At 50.2% G+C, this 19,096-nt stretch overlaps 1 protein-coding gene across 2 annotated transcripts in view; it reads right to left on the minus strand.

The window, feature by feature from the left end:
- Positions 1-301: 301 nt before the first annotated feature.
- LOC139048823 (GTP-binding protein Rhes-like) overlaps positions 302-19,096 on the minus strand; it is a 48,807-nt gene continuing 30,012 nt past the window's right edge. For both annotated transcript variants that reach the window (XM_070523664.1, XM_070523663.1), the window contains one exon: positions 302-1,991. In XM_070523664.1, the coding sequence (XP_070379765.1) occupies positions 1,485-1,991 (507 nt within the window). In that variant the 3' untranslated portion in view covers positions 302-1,484. The remainder of the gene's footprint in view (positions 1,992-19,096) is intronic.

Here is a 19,096-nt window from a genome sequence, read left to right on the forward strand (position 1 = left end):
TATTCTAAGTTAACACGCGTGGTTGAATGTCCTTTCCAAAGCCAATGTTCCTACACTGCTTTCTTGCTCTCTGCGACTCGTTACAACTGCGAGCTCAAAAAAAAAGCCATGCGTTGTGCTGGTAAACCGACTCTGCGTCAAAATTACAACTTCCGATTGGCCTTTCATTGCCTTACGTTTACTGCCACGCTATATCAGTTTCGGGCATGGCATGGGTACCTAGCTCCGGCGTTGCAGCAGGTCTAAACACTGATGGTTGCTACGCGAGCAGATAGCTGTCCCTCGGAAATACGCTACTTGATTCCTTACGTGCACTGGCAAGCTTTATTATGCCTGCGACGGACTATCTGCTAGTCGCAATCAAGGTGTTCTGGCAAAATGAGCAATGTCGGAAATTCACAGCGACGAGGTGTTAACAGTCTTGGTAGGCAACATCAGCTGACCGGACAGCAGTGATCACGCATTTGTTCTGCTGCTCAAACACAGCTGCACAGTTCATGATCTTCAGCACAGGTGCACTATGATTGTCACCTAGGTTGGATTGTTCCTGGCGCAAGAGACCACAGGGGGTACACACACACACTCGGTGTTCATGAGAAGCCGATGCTGGATCCCATGGCTGGGTTGCGTGACAGCCATGGCTCTATCTGCTGGGTCATGCTCGTGGTAGGATGCATGTTTTTTGCCTACCTGAGCTTCCTACACTGCGATCACAAGAAACTTGTGGCGTCTGCTTTCGCGAGTGAAAGTCGATCACAGCGAATTTCCTCGGAATGAAATGAATTCTTCCCGCCTGCGATTGCCTCCTGAATCCCCGTTCTGAAACGTTAGCGTCGTCAAACCTTGTAGATGGCATAGACTTGGACAGTGACTTGCTGGAACCACTACATAGTTCATGTTAGTCTTATCGTAGTGGAAATATCTCATCAGGTTCTCAAGCTGCTAAATAATACACTTCTTGAAAGGGCCTTATGTACAAGTATAATCCCTAAACAACTGCAAGCACCAGCCGTTATGATGAAGCAGAGACGCCATTCTTCGCAAAGCCTGTCTTCTCTTTTTCCCTGCTGATTTCCATAGGCTGCGGATTCCAACCAACGACGTTGTTATTAGCTGAATATTCACGCCACTGCATTGGCCATCCTTGGGAGACTGTTGTATTGCAAGGGGCGCAGCTGTTACTGCATCTTCTATGACACACAATCTTCTGATTTGTTCGACGTTTCACTAGAACGTCATACTGGCAGTTTCACAGTCTCCCGAGTCCGAGCAGTATTTCGCTGGCATTCGAAGCAGGCAAAGCCTTCACCTTGATCCCACAGGTGCGGACACTTCGTTCCACTGCAAAATTCATCTGCCGGGTTTAGCACAACGGCATCGGCGGCGAAACGTCACAGTAACTGGCACTGGAGGCAGGCGCGAGTCCACAAGAAGTGTCTCTGCGAAAAATAGAAAAGAAAACACTAGCGACGACCTCCGCGCAGCTATGAAACGGCGCAGCTGTTCCTCTTGAGCAGCGTCTTGTCCTTGATGGTCGGGCTGGTCGGGTAGACGGGCAGCGAGCGACGCCTCTTGTTCGCGGAGGCCGGGTTCAGGTCGTACGGGATCTTGGCCTGGACCAGGAGTTCCTTGAAGATGGCGAACACGTTGACGTTCTCCTTGGCCGAGGACTCGACGAAGCCGTGCTCCCAGTCGATGGAGATGATGGTCTCGGCCACCTCTCGCCTGACGCGGCGCATCTCGGCGGGCAGGTCGCACTTGTTGCCCACCACGACCACGGGCGCCTTGGCTGAGTGGAGCTGGACGATCTGGTCGTGGATGCGGCGCGCCTCTTCGAACGACTCCGGGTCGTCGACGGCGTAGACGAGCACGAACGCGTCGGCCGTGGTGATGGCCAGCCGCCTCATGGCCGGGAACGGGTAGCTGCCGCTCGTGTCCACGATGTCCAGCGTGAGGGAGGCCCCGTTCAGCTCGTATTCGCCCGTGTGGAACTGCGTGAGCGAGAAAGAAGAAAACAAAACAAAAACAAAAAAAGCAGTCAAGTTTGGCTCGAACGTCCTTTCTTTCAGACAGGTTACTTTTCATTCCAAGCACCATGAATTATCTAGAAGCAGTGATAACTTGAGCAATCAGTCCTGCGGAAACCTGTAATATGGAAGAAAGTTGTAACATTGCTAAATTTGGGACACGCACAAGAAAGGAAACGTGAACTTGAGCAGGTTAGCCGGTATGTATTCGTTGGTGAGTGACAGCGCCACAGATGAAGCACAGAAAAAAACCACAGGACGAGCGCTGCCTTCTAACTGAACGTTAATGGCGATTTACAATTGCAGCGTAATGTTTACGATCTACAGTCACGTCCAATTTGACCTGCAACCCCGGTGCCCGTGGTCGAAGGGGCTCCAAGACTGTACGGCTGCGCAGACGCAGGGTGAGTTCCAGACCTAAACACGGCTTCGATTAGTGGCATTTAATAACGCGACAGCGTTAAGGAGCTCGTGTCGCAGAAAAGCCGGTGTCGTCGGTGTCGGCGTCAGCGGCGTTGGCCATGAGCAATAAATCCCAGAAGGCTATTCATAAATAAAAAACATCTTGCAAGATGGGCTGGTGGGAATCAAACCAGGGTCTCCGGAGTGTGAGACGGAGACGTTACCACTCAGCCACGACTTCGTTCCTTCAAAACTGGACAAAATCGCCTCTACTGAATGCGGTGTTGCCTTAGAGTCGTGCCGTAGAAAGTTATACTGCGGTGTATATCGGTAATTATGACCATGTAACTTACAGAAGTCGCAGTTTCACGAGTAGCAAAGTACGTTTCCGCTACATTTCTTCTGCGCTCTACGCACACGCAGAGCCTTCTTGCGGCAAACATAGAAGACCCCCTCCTCGCAATGTACGGTGCTGCCCCAACACGTGGCGCGCCACTCGCCCCATGATTGCGTCCGCCTTCATGGCGCGTCGGGGCCCGGCTATCTGTGCCGATCGCGACGTTTGCCTGGCGTAGCGCGTTTGAGTAGGCGGTGCGAACGGGGTGCGATAACGCTGTCGCGTTCCACTCTTGAAGGCGAAGCTTAAGCGTCCTCCAATTTTTTAAACCGCTATTGCGTATGTAAGAGCCACCTCGCAGCCTTGGAGCCCCTTCGACAGCGACCAAGGGTGTTGTAAGTCACGAAAGAGCGTAGGTTAGGGCGTGTTGGTATTCCATACCTGAGATTTTTATGCGAAGCATATTCCTAGAGCTCAACCCAGTTCCTCAGGCGCGGCGGTGTCGCCTTCAATACCACGTGACACCGTGACGTCACGACAGAGGAGAAACGGCGCTCCAACTGGCGCCGTCGCTCGCGGCGTCGCCTTCAAGGCTGACCACGTGACACCGTGACGTCACGACAGAGGAGAAACGGGGCTCCAACTCGCGCCGTCGCTCGCGGCGTCGTGGCGCTATATAAGCAGCTGCGCTTGCCTCTGCTAGACACTCACGAGGTGAGATGCCTCCTGGAGACAGAGCTGCTCGTTGGAATGAGAAGCGAAGGTTGCGGCGTGCTACAGAGACTGTTTCTAGGTGGCTTTGCTACGGAGCAGCGACTACGCGCCCCGCATCGGACGCGGTGAGCGTCGAGCAACGCAGCGTTCGGCGCGACAACGAAATGTGCGCCTGAGCAAGCGCCGCACGCCTGAGCCGACGCTGACGACACCGGCTTTTCTGCGACACGAGCTCCATAACGCTGTCGCGTTAAAGTAAAGGCTAGTATGCTTCGCATCCTGGGCTTAACCTTAGCTAAGCCACACCCATTTTTTTAGCGCACGAAAAGGGATGCGAGACAGTGGCAAGACGCGGACACAGCGCTGTGTCCGCGTCTTGCCACTGTTTCGCGTCCCTTTTCGTGCGCTAAAAAATCTCAGTTATAAGTCATGTTGCACATGACTGTACGTTTATATATTGCATGGGTTTGCATTAAAGTTTCAGTTGGAAGTCAGCGCTCGTCCTGTGGATTTGTTTTCTCCGTGTTCCGTGTGCCGTGCTGCCGTATACGAATGAAATGATAATTAAACCCTTGGGATGCAAATGAAGGGCTCAAAGGGAGTGCCGCACCTCACAAACCGGACCATTGAAAGATGCGCGCGTCGAGAAACTTTCTTTCAAGCCAACGCGTAACGACGCTGCCGAGTCGTCCGTACTTACGGAGCCGGTTCTTGCGCAATCACTTGTCGCAATCACTTTCGCCCGATAGCGGGAACAACGCAGGAAGCCCGCGGCTATTATTCGGGACTATTATTCGGGACTATTATTCGGGAAGCCGGCACCGTCGGGACTTGCCGCAATCAACGCCTCCTCGGTTGCTTCGCCGAAGCACCGTCGTTGACACCCTGCAGCTGGGCGGCAGTCGCATCGGCGAAGGCGAACCCTGCAGCTATCGACACCTCGTCTCTCGTTTCCACATTTCTTTATTTCTCTCTCTGCTCTTCCCTCTATCCCTTGCGGCGCTCCTCTGCCTCGATCGGCGGATCATTCGACTGGAACCGTGCCCATGCCCATTCTGTCGCGACGACGTTCCTACGTATTCGTCAATCTGGTGGACTGGATCAGGGTGAACGCGTCATCTTTCAAGCTTTCCCGATTCCTAAGGTATCTAATTAGCCGCCTCTTTTATTTCTCCGTTTACTACGTACCCTTGATTTCAGTTCCCGCTTAATTCATTGCTTCATTGCACAGAAAGAACCGCTTGATATTGTTCAGTTCGTCCTAACGTCGTCAACTAGTTCTTCAGTCTCGCCGACTCTGGGAAAAAAGGTGTGAACGTTCGGTCTTCCCTAATTGGGGGAGCGATATCCAATTAGCTTCCCTCTTTGTTTCCTGTTCTACATTCTGTCTCCTTGCGCTTGTTCTTCTTCATTGCCGTTTTCAACAATAGGAAGAAGCAATCGACGAACTAAACTCACTTCATTAGACACGATTTCGCGCTTTATAAGACTCTTCTTATTTGTTAAGTAAAGAAAAAAAATAAACTCGATCGTTCGCTTGAGAAAAGCTAAGGAAAAGCTCGGCTAACAAGCCTTGCATGGGAGGCATTCGACGGTGCCTTTGCGCGACTGCCGATTACAGAGGCGTTGTCCCCTCCTGTTTCCAGATACCAAAGCGCAAAAGGCAATGTAACAGACAAGGTAAACATTGTTTGAACGTGTTTTTCTAGGTGGTAATCGATCGTCCACAGTAACCGTCGTGTGGCCTTGACCGGTATCTTATAGAAGCCCGTTCAAACAGATTCGTTTGTTATTCGGATATCACCAAGCCTAAGGCCGGACTGTTTTAATTATTCATTCATTAAGCAGAACACCACATAAAACGAATTTCTTTCTTTTCACGCGCCCATTTGCTCGTTCAAGGTGAGGCAGACTGTGCCCCGGGATCAATGTTTTCTTTGTTTTTTTTTATTTGGGAAAGAACCGAAACAAGTGTTATGTGATCAAATATAACCAACTAAAACCTCGTCGCTTTCTTGTTATTTCATTCGCAAAGAGAAGAGAACCAGGGCTATCGTGAAAGAAGAAGTATGGTACATTGTTTCATGGGAATAATGTTTCCGAAAAAAAAAATCAAGGCTATTGCCCACAGATCATGTATCATCAAATATTTTGCCAAGCAGACTGATTTTGCCAAGCCTGCGTCAGGGCATTCTGATGTTGCGAATGGAACAAAGGAGGCGAGGCTACTTGCAAACTATGGGTGATAATTCCGGGAAATGCACCGGACTACAATTCTTGGTTCCATGGGCTCAACCAGCAAGCCCCACAACCATCAAGCCCTACTGCCAAAATCGGCCTCAGTTTGTGTGTATAATCACTTATGTCCCGGTGCAAAGATAAAAAATACCAAAGGGTGTGCAAAGCAATAGAAGCTAAAATAAATAAAAAAGTGGCAGCTTGGCCCGAAGGGTGGATCACTGACGGTGACAGCAAAGTTAATCGAAGGAAGGCTTCACAGGTTTGAAAATGTTCAGTTATTATTTATCTGACCGGTTTTGGCTGGTCAGTGTTGTCAATGTCTTTAATTTGTTTATATACAATATTCTAATATTATTGGCCTGTTGAAACTAGCATTAATGGAGTTTATAGCGCTGGATTCACAGGGATAAGAGGGCAGACATGACGCGCTCTATCTATCAACTGATTTCATTCAGAAGAGCATGACCCTTATACTGACAAAACGATTTTTTGGCAGTATAAGTTTCATGCTCTTATGAAATAAAATTAGTCGATAGATAGCGCACGTCCTGTCCTCTTTCTCGTCAGTGTGAATCCAGCGCTATGACCTCAATTATTGCAACGAACCAACTAGCTGAAAAATCTGTACTCTTTGATACCAGTACGTTTCAGTAGAAGCGTCTGTTTACGAAAGCATTCCATTTGCTTTCCTTTTCGACCTATGAAAGCGAGTGGGTTCCCGGCGAACTTTAGATTGTTATCTTAAACGATCGTTGGTGTCGCTGCTCTCCGTTTTGTGTGTGTGTACAACGCATCTGTCCGAACGATGTGTGACCTCAGGGCGCAGGGCGGTTTCTCAAGCTGCGAAAAACAACTTCTTTCTAGGCGTCCGTTCTTTGCGATGTTCAAACTGTGCCACGAAGAGAAATAGACTTGTACTGTTTGAAGTGACTTGCTTGAACTCTTCCGACGGTGTTCTAACTACTGTGTGGCCCAACTAACGCGGACGCGACAAACACGGGTGCGGCAGGACTGTTGACACCCTCAAAAGCTTTAACTCTTAAAAGTTGTAACGCTTAAACTCTTTAACGCTTAAAATATTTAACGCTTAGGAGCCTTAACGCTTAAGCGCTTTAACGCTTAAAATATGTAATGCGTAAAAGCCTTAACGCTTACAAGTTTTAACGCTTAAAAATTTTTACGCGCCGTTTGCGGGCCTGTAATGGCATCGCACGGGCGCCACTGCACTGCCAGTTAAAATGGGCGCCAGAAAAATTACACCGCTTTCAGGTTTGAGCACTGGTGTCGTTTTGCACTTTTCAATATTACAAAATCTGAGGGGATATTGACATACATGAAGGCCGTACGCCAAGAATGCCGTGTATTTCGCGACATTTGTTTGTCGCCTGCCATTCTCAAGAGCCTGAGGAATCATTTCGTCAGCGTTGAAACACCTGGCTTAAGCAGCTCTGGCGATTACTCAGTATAGCAATCTATCTTTCATACATGGTGCGCGTAAACACGGTATGCCCAAAGATGAATGCGTAGCGACATGGCAACGCCGATGACGACATATATATATATATATATATATATATATATATATATATATATATATATATATATATATATATATATATATATATATATATATATTGTTACGCTCTTAGGTGCATAGTGGGTTCACGCCTCAACAAACAGTATGCGGGGGCACCGAAGAGTGGTGAACGAGGAAGACGACGTGTGGCTGGCTGGCTGCATCTCGACAGGCGCTCAGCTGATCTAGGCCATCGCTTCTAACTCTACCCGGCTTCAAAGTAACGCCTTTTGTGGGCGCAACAGAGTGGTGGAGGTGCGGGGTACGACAGGACGTACCACGGAGTCGCAACATCCAGAACTTCGCCGGAGCCGTCGTCTTGCCGGTCTCTTGCCAACGACCTTCCCTATGGCTCAGGACGGAGGTGGACAAATGCCAGCTCTAGTTTCACCTTCTCAAAGGTCAGCGCCAGTTGGACCTTTGCGGCACTACATGGAACCACGCTCGTTCGCGGGAAAAGTGGGCGAAGACGTCGACGAGTGGCTGATGCACTACGCAAGGGTGAGCCGCTACAACCGTTGGGATTCTGTCACTCAGCTTGAATATGTCGCGCTCTTTCTGAGTGAGACAGCGCTGATGTGGTATGAAAACCACGAAGACTCCCTAACAACGTGGGAGCACTTTGTCGAGGAAATTAAGAAGTGTTTTGGCGACACCCACACCAAACAGAAACGCGCCGAGAGAACACTTGCTCAAAGAGCTCAAGCTCCTGGAGAAACATGCACTATATACATAGAGGAAATCCTCAAGCTGTGCAAAATCGTCAATCCGCAGATGTCCGAGGAAGACCGAGTCGGACATCTACTCAAAGGAATTGCCGAAGATGTATACAATTTCCTCATAAGTCGGGAACACGTTGATTCCGTCTCAGATGTCGTGCGTCATTGCCGTACGTTTGAGACGTTGAGAACACGTCGCATTGTGCCAAAGTTTGGACGCCTGGCGAATGTGACAACCATTGCCAGCGTCGATGAGAGTCCGTCTGCCGATCTTTCGTCTACTATACGGCAGATCGTGCGTGAAGAACTGCTGCGGCACCAGGAACTTGCGCGCGACGTCACACGACAACCTGACGCTTATTACCCGCAACACATGGCGCCTGCCGCACCCTGCGCTTCCTGGCAACCGGCGGTATGTGTCACAGACGTCAACCACAGAGGTGCTCAATGGTCACGTGAGGACACATTTACGCCCGAACACCGACCAGCAGAACGCCCTCGCCCCAGCAGGTTTGCACACAGACCGACCGTTCCTCCTGTGCAGCAGGCTCAGCCGCTCCGCTCTGCTACACGACCCCCCACGGCTGAGCGCTTCGAAGGGCAGTTCATCGATCGTCGTTTACCTGTGTGCTATAGCTGTGGCGACTTGGGTCACATTGCCAGGTACTGCAATCACCGCCAACCACCGAGGTTCGACCGATCGACGATGTCTAGGCGGTACCGCGGTCCTCTGGGCGAAACATATTCGCCCTCGCACACATATTTAGGAAGCTTGCCTCACCAGCACCCGGAGCCGCTACGGAACCGTTCTCCAGCATCCGATCGCAGCTTGACACCACCACCCGCTCCTCGTGTAAGCCGGTCGCCCTCTCCGCCGCGTCGATACCCGTCGCCACCTCCGGAAAACTAGCCAGCGCGGCCGTTGGAGGTGAGGTCGCTGGACAATCTTCGATATCGACAGAGATACCTCCAACCATTTGTATGTTCAAGAATAAGGTGTTTGTGTTAATTGACGGGGTTTCATCCATGGCCTTAGTGGACACGGGAGCAACCGTTTCAGTGATGAATCTTGCGTTTAAAAGCCTCCTAGTACGAAAGGTGATGTTTCGCTGGGACCGTGCCGATACGTTTCGCGGAGTGAGTGGGGAGTTGTTGTATCCTGTGGGCGTGTGTAATGTAGACGTAACCTTGGGAGGTCAAATATTTAACGCGGAGTTCGCTGTTCTACCTCATTCTACGCATGACGTAATCCTGGGCCTTGATTTTTTGAAACTGTGTGGTGCCACCGTCGACTGCAAAACGGGTGAAATCAGTGGAGGTACGAGCTTTTCTGCTGCGTTTATGGAAGGCCCACCGTATCGTGAAAGTGTGCTTTGTGTATCCCGGGATACCGTTGTGCCTCCGTTATCCGCAACGTGTGTTTCAGTCGCCTGTTTCCCCACCACCGACGGAACGTTTGACGCTACCGTGGAGCCCGTTCACCTGAGTTGCATCAAGGGGAATGTACTGATACCGTATTGCACGCTGTCAGTCGTTCAGGGACGCACCAACTTATGGGCCGTAAACTGTTCCAGTGAACCTGCAATACTACCACAGGGTCTGAAACTTGCCGCCTACCATGAAGATCACGTGCTATCGCTCGCCATTCTTACAGAGGCCCTTGATTCTGCGGATGAGCACCATTTCGCTAATGTCTGCCCTGCGGCGCACTCGTCATTTCTGACTATGGTAAACAAGTCGCTCAGCACGAAGCAGCGTCACGAAGTGGCGAATATTCTGCGAAAACATGCCCGACTGTTTGACTTCTTCCAGCAAGAGGGACCACCATTGTTTCCTCCTTCTCGTATACACCATCGCATAGATACGGGATCTGCCCAACCGCTGCGACAGAAACCATACAGAGTCTCACCATCTGAACGCAAGGTGATCAATGACCAAGTCCACGAAATGCTAAATAAGAATGTAATCCAAGAATCCTGTAGTCCGTGGGCAGCGCCAGTGATCCTGGTTAGAAAGAAAGATGGTTCATGGCGATTTTGTGTTGACTACCGCCGCCTCAACACCATCATTAAAAAGGACGTATATCCTCTTCCGCGTATTGATGATGCTATCGACTGCCTCTCATCAGCGTCTTACTTTTCGTCGGTTGACTTGAGGTCGGGGTAATGGCAGATTCCTATGCACGAGGCAGACAAGGAGAAAACGGCATTTGTAACACCCGATGGCCTTTTTGAATTTAATGTGATGCCGTTCGGGCTCTGTAATGCACCTGCAACTTTCGAGCGCTTCATGGACAACATCCTGCGTGGTTTGAAGTGGGAAGTATGCATGTGCTATCTAGATGATGTAGTGATTTTCGGGCGCACGTTCAGTGAGCACAACGCACGTCTCGATCTTGTGCTAGACTGCTTGGACAAAGCGGGTTTGGTCCTCAACTCGAAGAAGTGCCATTTTGGAGAGCGCCAAACACTCGTTCTGGGACACCTAGTGGATAAGGACGGTATACGACCTGATCCAGCGAAGACTGCTACGGTGGAAGCCTTCAAGCAACCTCGCCATGTAAAAGAGCTACGCAGTTTCCTAGGGCTTTGCTCGTACTTCCGCCGGTTTATTCGTGGATTTGCCAACATCGCGTATCCGCTGACATGCCTCCTCCAGAAGGGCGTTCCCTTTTAATGGACTCCTGAATGTGAAGCTAGTTTTCGTGAGCTGAAGTCTCGTCTGACGTCTCACCCCATTCTCCGACACTTCGACCATGCGGCTCCCACAGAAGTTCATACGGACGCTAGCGGTATTGGCATCGGCGCTGTCCTTATTCAACGCGTCGACACCAAAGAACACGTCGTCGCCTATGCGAGTCGTTCTTTAAGTAAGCCCGAGCGTAACTACACCGTTACAGAGCAGGAATGTCTGGCAGTTATTTTCGCAGTACAGCGCTTCCGGTCGTACCTGTACGGGCGCCCCTTCACTGTGGTGACAGACCATCATTCTCTCTGCTGGCTGGTTAATCTCCGTGATCCGTCGGGCCGGCTTGTGCGTTGGACACTCCGTTTACAGGAATATAACTTTACCGTTTCTTATAAAAGCGGCCGCCGACACGCCGACGCTGACTGCCTCTCGCGCATGCCGCTTCCAACGACGGACTGCGACGCGGACAACTTTGACTGCTATATTGGGTCACTGGAGCCGGGATTTCCTGATATCAATACCTTCAAGGTCGAGTAACAAAAAGACAGAACTTTAAAACCACTGCTTATTACTGCAAGGCAATCAGCACCATCCTCTCGTTTCTGTGTTCGTGATGGGGTTCTTTACAAAAAGAATTATTCTACTACAGGCCCACGATATCTTCTGGTGGTCCCGGAGAGTCTCCGTGTCTCCGTCTTGCGCGCTATGCATGACGATCCAACATCTGGACATTTGGGTTCTGCGCGAACTCTCTACCGCCTTCAAGAAAGGTTCTACTGGCCTAAAATGCGCCAGACGACCGCCCAGTATGTGTCCAGCTGCAGCGAGTGTCAACGTTATAAGCGTCCGACGAGTGCTCCTCCTGGTCAACTCCATCCAGTGCCACCCCCCAGCACTCCCTTTGAGCAAGTTGGCATCGACCTCCTCGGTCCTTTTCCGCGTTCATCCGATGGGAATCGCTGGATTATCGTGTGTGCCGATCACTTGACACGCTACTGTGAGACAGCTGCAATACCATCGGCTACTGCAACCGAAGTGTGTATTTTTCTGCTGCGTTTTGTCATTCTCCGACATGGACCTCCCAGAGTCATCATCAGCGATCGTGGGCGGCAGTTCACTGCAGACGTGGTCGAAGAGATGCTTCGTCTATGTGCTTCAAGGTTTCGACATTCCACCCCGTATCATCCCCAAACAAATGGCCTTACGGAACGCACGAACAGAACTCTTACTAACATGCTGCCCATGTATGTCGAGTCAGATCATAAGAACTGGGACAGCGTGCTACCTTTCATTACGTACGCATTTAACACCTCAAAGCATGAAGTTACGGGCTACAGTCCCTTCTTTCTTCTTTACGCTCGTCCGCCTCGTTATACACTTGACACTATCTTCCCGTTTTCGAGCCACGATAATCTTTGTCTATCAGAGACAGTCTATCTTGCTGAAGAAGCCCGACGACTTGCTTCTTTACGCACCCTTGTTTCACAAGACCGCTCGAAGGCACGCTGCGACCGCCGACGCCGACACGTGATATATGACCCTGGTGATTTAGTGTTGCTCTGGAAACCAACCAGGAAACGTGGACTATGTGAAAAACTGCTGGCCCACTATGTTGGACCCTATGTTATTACGGAGCGCATCAGCGAATTAACCTACCGCATAGCACGTCTCACATCAAATGGCCGACGGTCAGCCAAGACTGAACTTTCGCATGTCGCCCGTTTAAAGCCCTTTATTTCTCGACAGCCTGTTTGACTTGCCCGGCGGGCTTCGTCTGCGCGGAGGGAAATGTTACGCTCTTAGGTGCATAGTGGGTTCACGCCTCAACAAACAGTATGCGGGGGCACCGAAGAGTGGTGAACGAGGAAGACGACGTGTGGCTGGTTGGCTGCATCTCGACAGGCGCTTAGCTGATCTAGGCCATCGCTTCTAACTCTACCCGGCTTCAAAGTAACGCCTTTTGTGGGCGCAACAATATATATATATAATAAGCGTAGCTACCTTCTTCGTATGGGTCGTTAACAGTTCATTCCACTCCGCAGAACTTGCTAGCTCGAACCTCCCCTGGCGGGAGGGACAGATGCTGAGTGAAGTTGTATTTGAAGTCTGTGTACTTCTAGCCACCTTGGGTCATTTATTACGTAACTCCACGCCTTACGGCCTGCAAACGCCCATGATGTAAATTACGAAGTAGCACACGGAGTGAAAATGATTTATTTGTTCATGTGGCGCTTGTGAAAGTAAGCTTCGTTAGTGTAGACTGGGCAAATGAAACGAGCCTAAGTTTAGATATTACCAGTTCCCTTAGTCCCGCGAGTTCAAAGAGCGATCTATATTGCATAAATTTTAAACTGCTCGGGGTAACGGAAGTGCACTGAGAGAAACTACTGTCAGTGCCAGCGAAGGAAAAACAGAAGAGTACGGTGGCTTCCGTCAACTGCTGCCACGGCTGGAAGATTGCTCGGTTTACGCTAACATCTTATTCCGCGTTTTTTCGAACGCTTACAGATTCTATACTACAATGCGTGGCACTAAGACATTGCCTAGCAATGTCTTTCCCGCTGTTATTTCTATGCTTACTTCGTTGGGTCTCTTGAACAGACTCGATCGACTTCATTTTGTGTTCGCCTGCATAGCTCCTTAAGCTTTATTCTACTGGCCGAATGGTCTTAAGTCTTTCGTCGTGAATAATCAATGCGACGAGAATTTCGACCGTTCCCCTCGATATTCTTGTCCCGAATATTTTCCGACGTGACACAAGATTGAAATTTTTTGCTTGCGTTCGGCGAGTTGCACAGAAGCCCACAAGAGGTTCATGAATATGAACAAGTCTGTACGACTGCTTCGCTGCCTTGGCATCGAAAGCTAAGCGCAACAAATATAAAAGCTCTAGAAAAAGGGTGCCGCGAGCAACAGCAAAAAAAAAAACGGGCCGTACGCTTATTCGCGGCGTAGTCTTGTATCTAATTAACAGAAGTCTTGTGTTTTTTTCTCATATTAAGGATGGTGGCCGCTATTCGTGGGGCTTTTTCTTGTACGCTGGCTGTTCTTTCTTTGTCTCGACAACGTCGCTAACAGAGGCGAACGCATTTACCGACAAGCTTTATGTCACACAAACGCACTCGCATTCATCATCTAAGACATTGTCCACTCCTCAAGGCAATATACAGTCTGTTCTTTTTTTTTAGTCAATCCAGACATTCTTTTATAGAAACGTAATGAGAGCAGCGTGCGTAACTTTTTGCAGACAAGTTCTTAGGCGAGGTGCACATAGTTTACCGCTACTACCTTCAGCAAGCTTTCGTAAATAAATCTTTATTAGTGCCTCGGGGCCAGTTGTCTAATGGCAAATTTGGAAGCGGGGACATTTTCATGCAGACAGAAATTGTCCAGGCCCTGCGCATCCAAACGAAGCAGAAGACGGCACTGAAGAACTAATTTACTGTCTTCATTAAGACCGGACAAGACAGCGCTGTCTCTGTGCGTCTGTTTCTTTCTACGTCCTATTCAGTCGCGCTTGCACACTCTATCATGGATCCAAACCAACTAGCCCGCCAACGTGTTTTAACCAAGTCCATACAGCACTGTGCGGAAATGATCTGACCATGATTGTGCATCGCTGACCCTAGCGTACGCATAAGCTGCAACATGCAGTATGGTTCACTCTGTCCGTGCACTAAATCTCACTGTTAGTGCGCAGAACGTCATCCACTGCATCGCACACTGGTCGACAGTATGGTTCCAGTGGTCGACAGTGCTTGACCACTGGAACAATACTGGTCCACTAGTCCTGTACCTTGTGTGGACAGACTGCACCTACATGTCTGTGCGCCCGTGTGTGCACCCAACATCACGCACCCGTACGCCTACACCTACTCTGTAGCACGGCTGTAACAGAAACAAACGTGTTCCCAACAGAGACACCCAGGTGTCGCTTTACTGCCGTCCGTTTCCCGCGAACCATAGCAATGTGATGAAAGCACACCACGATCGAGGCGTACCAGAATCATGTGACAGGCTACTCGCTGTTCTTCGCAGTCATTCCCCCCACCCCCCCCCCCACCCATTCAGCACTGTCCTTTCATCTTCACTCGTCTGTCACCTTTAAACCGAGAAAGGCCTGGAGAAGAACACCTAAAATGGAGTTCAACACTTTCGTTAGTCGTGGGCTAAACGTTAGGCGGAGAAATAAAAAGCGGGCAGGTAACTTTTTGTCTCGCCTAGAACGGCCAATTCCGGCGGAGGGAATCGCCAGGAGACAAAAAAATCACAGCTTAAGCACTCCGTACAGATGTATAACCGGCGAAGCTGAAACGGGCGGCCCCGTAGTCTATCACTGGGTCAATCCCGACGGTTCATTAAACGACCACTTGGTAGGCTGCTGGATCATCGGTACGGAGTTGTTGCTCTCGCTCGGCTGCACGAGCCTGTTCTTGTGCCCGGGCAGCAGCGTTGACACGGCGTAGACGAACTCGATCACGGCTCTGCTCGCGGCGTTGCTGATCGAAGGCTGCCTGCTCCTCAGGAGCACGTGTGACGCGTGGCCTACCTATTTCGTAGCCGGAGAGAAGGTGCTGCGCGAGCGAGGGAGAGCAACGACGTCACTACTGCGCAGCTGATCCAAGACCACCTAGATAGCACAAGGTCTTTTCACTCCCGTTCATGACGTGATACTACCTGGGCCGGCTCCCATAGAATCTAATGGGGATGCTCCCGTGTAGGCAACAGTGATTTTCACGTCACCGCTTTCATCGCACCAGCCTCGGCAATGGAAATTTCGGGTCAGGTAGCGTGACGTCATGGATCGGAGTAAACAGGCCTTGTGCTATGTAGGTGTTGTTGGCTACTCGCGCGCCTCTCTTTCTCTCTCTCTCTTTCGCTCCCGAGCATGGGGTTGCGCCGGAGGTGTTTTCGGCGTACAGGTGACCGACAGACGAGGCCGCGGCGGCCGCATTCCGATGGGGACGGAATGCGAAAACACCCGTGTGCTTAGATTTAGGTGCACGTTAAAGAGCCCCGGGTGGTCGAAATTTCCGAAGTCCTCCACTACGGCGTGCCTCATAATCAGAAAGTGGTTTCGGCACGTAAAACCCCCATAACTTCATTTTTTTTTGTGACCGACAGACGGACGGACGAATCGGCTAGCCATGTACAGCTTCGCTGTAAAACGTCAGCACGTTTTATCGGGACAGGCCCCGATGCGCAGCAGGTACCACGCGCGGGCTCTATCGCACGACGCAACTCACGCTCTGCCACACAAACACGACAAGCAAACCGGTGACCCAGTTTTCACGCAGCTATCCAGTCCTCTTCTGCGTTGCGTTTGCCTTCCTGCGACGGCACGTGACGCGATCGTATACTCGCGAAAAAACGGCGATAAAGGATCCGGCGGGAACACGCTACGACGACGACATTCGTCGTATAGCCTCGAGTCGAGAACGCGCTGAGACGGTAAACGTCGAGAAGAAAGCGAACGACATCGGCAAGAGAGTGTCGTATAAAAGCCGTAGGAGCACTTTACCGAAACCATGTGTTCAGCGCTGGCGAAGCAGTCTGAGTGCGTTTTAGCTTTCTTAAATGCTCGATGAACTTGAGCGGGATGAATTTGGAGCGCGCGATGGGGCCGGCGTTTTTTCGCGATGTCGAAAACGAAGACACGCGAGCGTGCGTAGCAGAAGCTTGTGGAATACTCGAGGGATCGAAATACGTGCTCTGCGAACTTGTTACTGCATCTGTGCTTTTGCCTTTCCGTCGGCAAGGCATCTCCAAGATAAGCGCCTCTTCTTTTGCGCTACCCAGAAGCGGGTTTATCGAAGCAAGGGCCGTCTGAGAACGACTGGTGGACTCGATATCATATTTGTGGGCTGACTGAGCTCCTTAATTTGTTGGTAACAGCTGGGACGTTCGCTACGGACTTGCGCCAGGCAGTTGCGTGCACACAACACGCAGATGCGCACACGCAGGTTCGCTCGCTCGCTCGCACGCACCGACGCACATGGATGTTACATACGAGCGCACGGACGCGCACTTGCGTGGTGCACGGTACTAGCGACATAAAATGTTACAGTCGGAGCGTGGCACTCATGATGCACCTCGCCAGCACCTCGCCGACAATCAAAAAGGGAGCACACTAAAGGGGCAAGGAAGAGAGGCGGTGGCCTTGCCTTTATTATTTACGCGAGTATCTGGACGCGGAGTCGGGTGCGTATGCTGCGGGTCGTGCTATACTAACTCACTTATCGTTACCGAATCACGTTTGAAATGCGTTCCGCCTGTGACTCCCTTCACGAACCGCCAGCGAACGTGCCTGTCATAACACATTCGCCTTCACTTGATAACGCAATCAAGGAAGCCTGGCCGCGTTAGGTGACGGCGGAAACCCGGCATTTCGCGAAAGCAAATAATTCTAGCCATCAGAAGCAGGGACGCGGAGAGGATAAGGGTAAGAGATAACGAAGTCCCGAAGAGAGTTACCTGGAAAGAAAATACTAGAGCGTTTTAGTTGAGCGTCCTTACGGTACGCTCCGCTCCGAGCTGCCCCGCTAGGCCACAGCGGAGCGGCGGGCAATTTTCACGTTTTAGTTATACGTTTGGCGTAGCGGAACGGACCTTTCGTAGTTGCAGCGCCCCCTGGCCAAATTCAGGGTAATGAAAGAGAATAAAAACACCTATTGATCACTCTTATACAGTGAAACGTATATATATATATATATATATATATATATATATATATATATATATATATATATATATATATATATATATATATATATATATATATATATATATATATATATATATATATATAGTAGGCAAAGAGGGTTTCTTCAGGCTACCTTTCAAACGTAAAGAACTTGAGTGGTGCTACAAGGTAAACAGAACAAGTATTTAATTTCGACAGTTTCGATCGGTGGACCGATCTTCGTCAGGGTTTACAAAATTATACAATACAATATATATATATATATATATATATATATATATATATATATATATATATATATATATATATATATATATATATATATATATATATATACCTTATGTCTCCATGAAGTATCTAGACGTGCATTTGTAATGCGTTACCGGTCCATTTTAACAAATGAAAAATAAAGCGCCGTCTTGTTGAACGCCACGTGATTGCCAGCGCGCTTGCTTTCAGCATCCAATCCAATCCTTTCTGACGCCAACGCCAGCCAAACCGCTGCGCAGCACGCTCCGCTCAGGCAGCTTCTTAGGGCCGATTTACGCTCGAGCCGTCCATCGCCGCAAGCCGCACCACAAGCTTGCGGTCACGCGAAAAATTGCATGTATCCAGCACTTCTGCATAAATTACCCTTTACACTGTGTGCACAGTGTATATCTTACACATTGTAAACCGAAATTTATGCACAAGTGTTTGATACGTGCACTCTTTTGCGCGACCGCACGCGTGCGGTGCGGCTTGCGGCGATGGGCGGCTCGAGCGTAAATCGGCCCTGCGGACCGTGTTCCTCGCTCCGCTAGCCCGCTTAGGGCCGATTTACGCTCAAACCGCCCATCGCCGCACGCCGCACCGCATGCATGCGGATCGTGAAAAACGGGCGGTCGTCGCGATCGGTCACAAAATTGCATTTACGCTGAAACCGCATGATGCGTTGCGGTTCGCATGCGCCCTCTGGTTGTCGAAATAGGTAACCAGCAACTGGCAACATGCATCAGCGAGTTGGCAGCCTCGAGTGCTGGCGACCAGCAATATTTCGCATCGTGCCAAGATATTGCGTTTGCTGTAGTATTAGTTATTTTTATATTATTTAGCTCGAGCGGTTCGAATGCGCCTGCATCCGCACTTAGGTTTGGGGACGCGACGTCTGTTGAAAGCTGGCAAACATTCGGCAGTGCGCAGAGCAACACTGTTCAAAGTCGGCAACTATCGCCAACAGCAGACGACACTAGCATATTTTTGTCGATGTAAGTTGAAGTTTCCGCATCATGGTGAGAACGCGACTCCTGCACTGTCACATTCATTGCTGCATGTGTGGCATTGACGTGGTGACCCACCTTTGGAACACTGTGCAGTCGTCTTACCTGTGCCGCCTTTTTGTTATTTGTTTACTGCTACCGCGTAATGTTGGGACAACATACGTCACTATGTGCTCGGTTGTGTACGGCGCGCTGGCGCACTTTTTATAGCTGTGCTAGCGAAAGCTTGTGTTGTGGACAAGCGACGCACCATCGCTCCTCGGCTGGACGAAGCACCAGCGCGGAGAAACGGGAAGCGACCCCATCCCGAGTGGAGTTCTGAGAATCCTCCGTCGCCCTCAGCGTCTCGGCTACTGGACAGGGACCGAGAGTTTGACCCCTCGAACAAATGCAGCTCTCGCCTGCGTCTTTTGAAGAAAATAAACGCAGT

Source organism: Dermacentor albipictus, chromosome 8 (genome assembly GCF_038994185.2).
Source record: "Dermacentor albipictus isolate Rhodes 1998 colony chromosome 8, USDA_Dalb.pri_finalv2, whole genome shotgun sequence".
NCBI classification, from domain to species: domain Eukaryota; kingdom Metazoa; phylum Arthropoda; class Arachnida; order Ixodida; family Ixodidae; genus Dermacentor; species Dermacentor albipictus.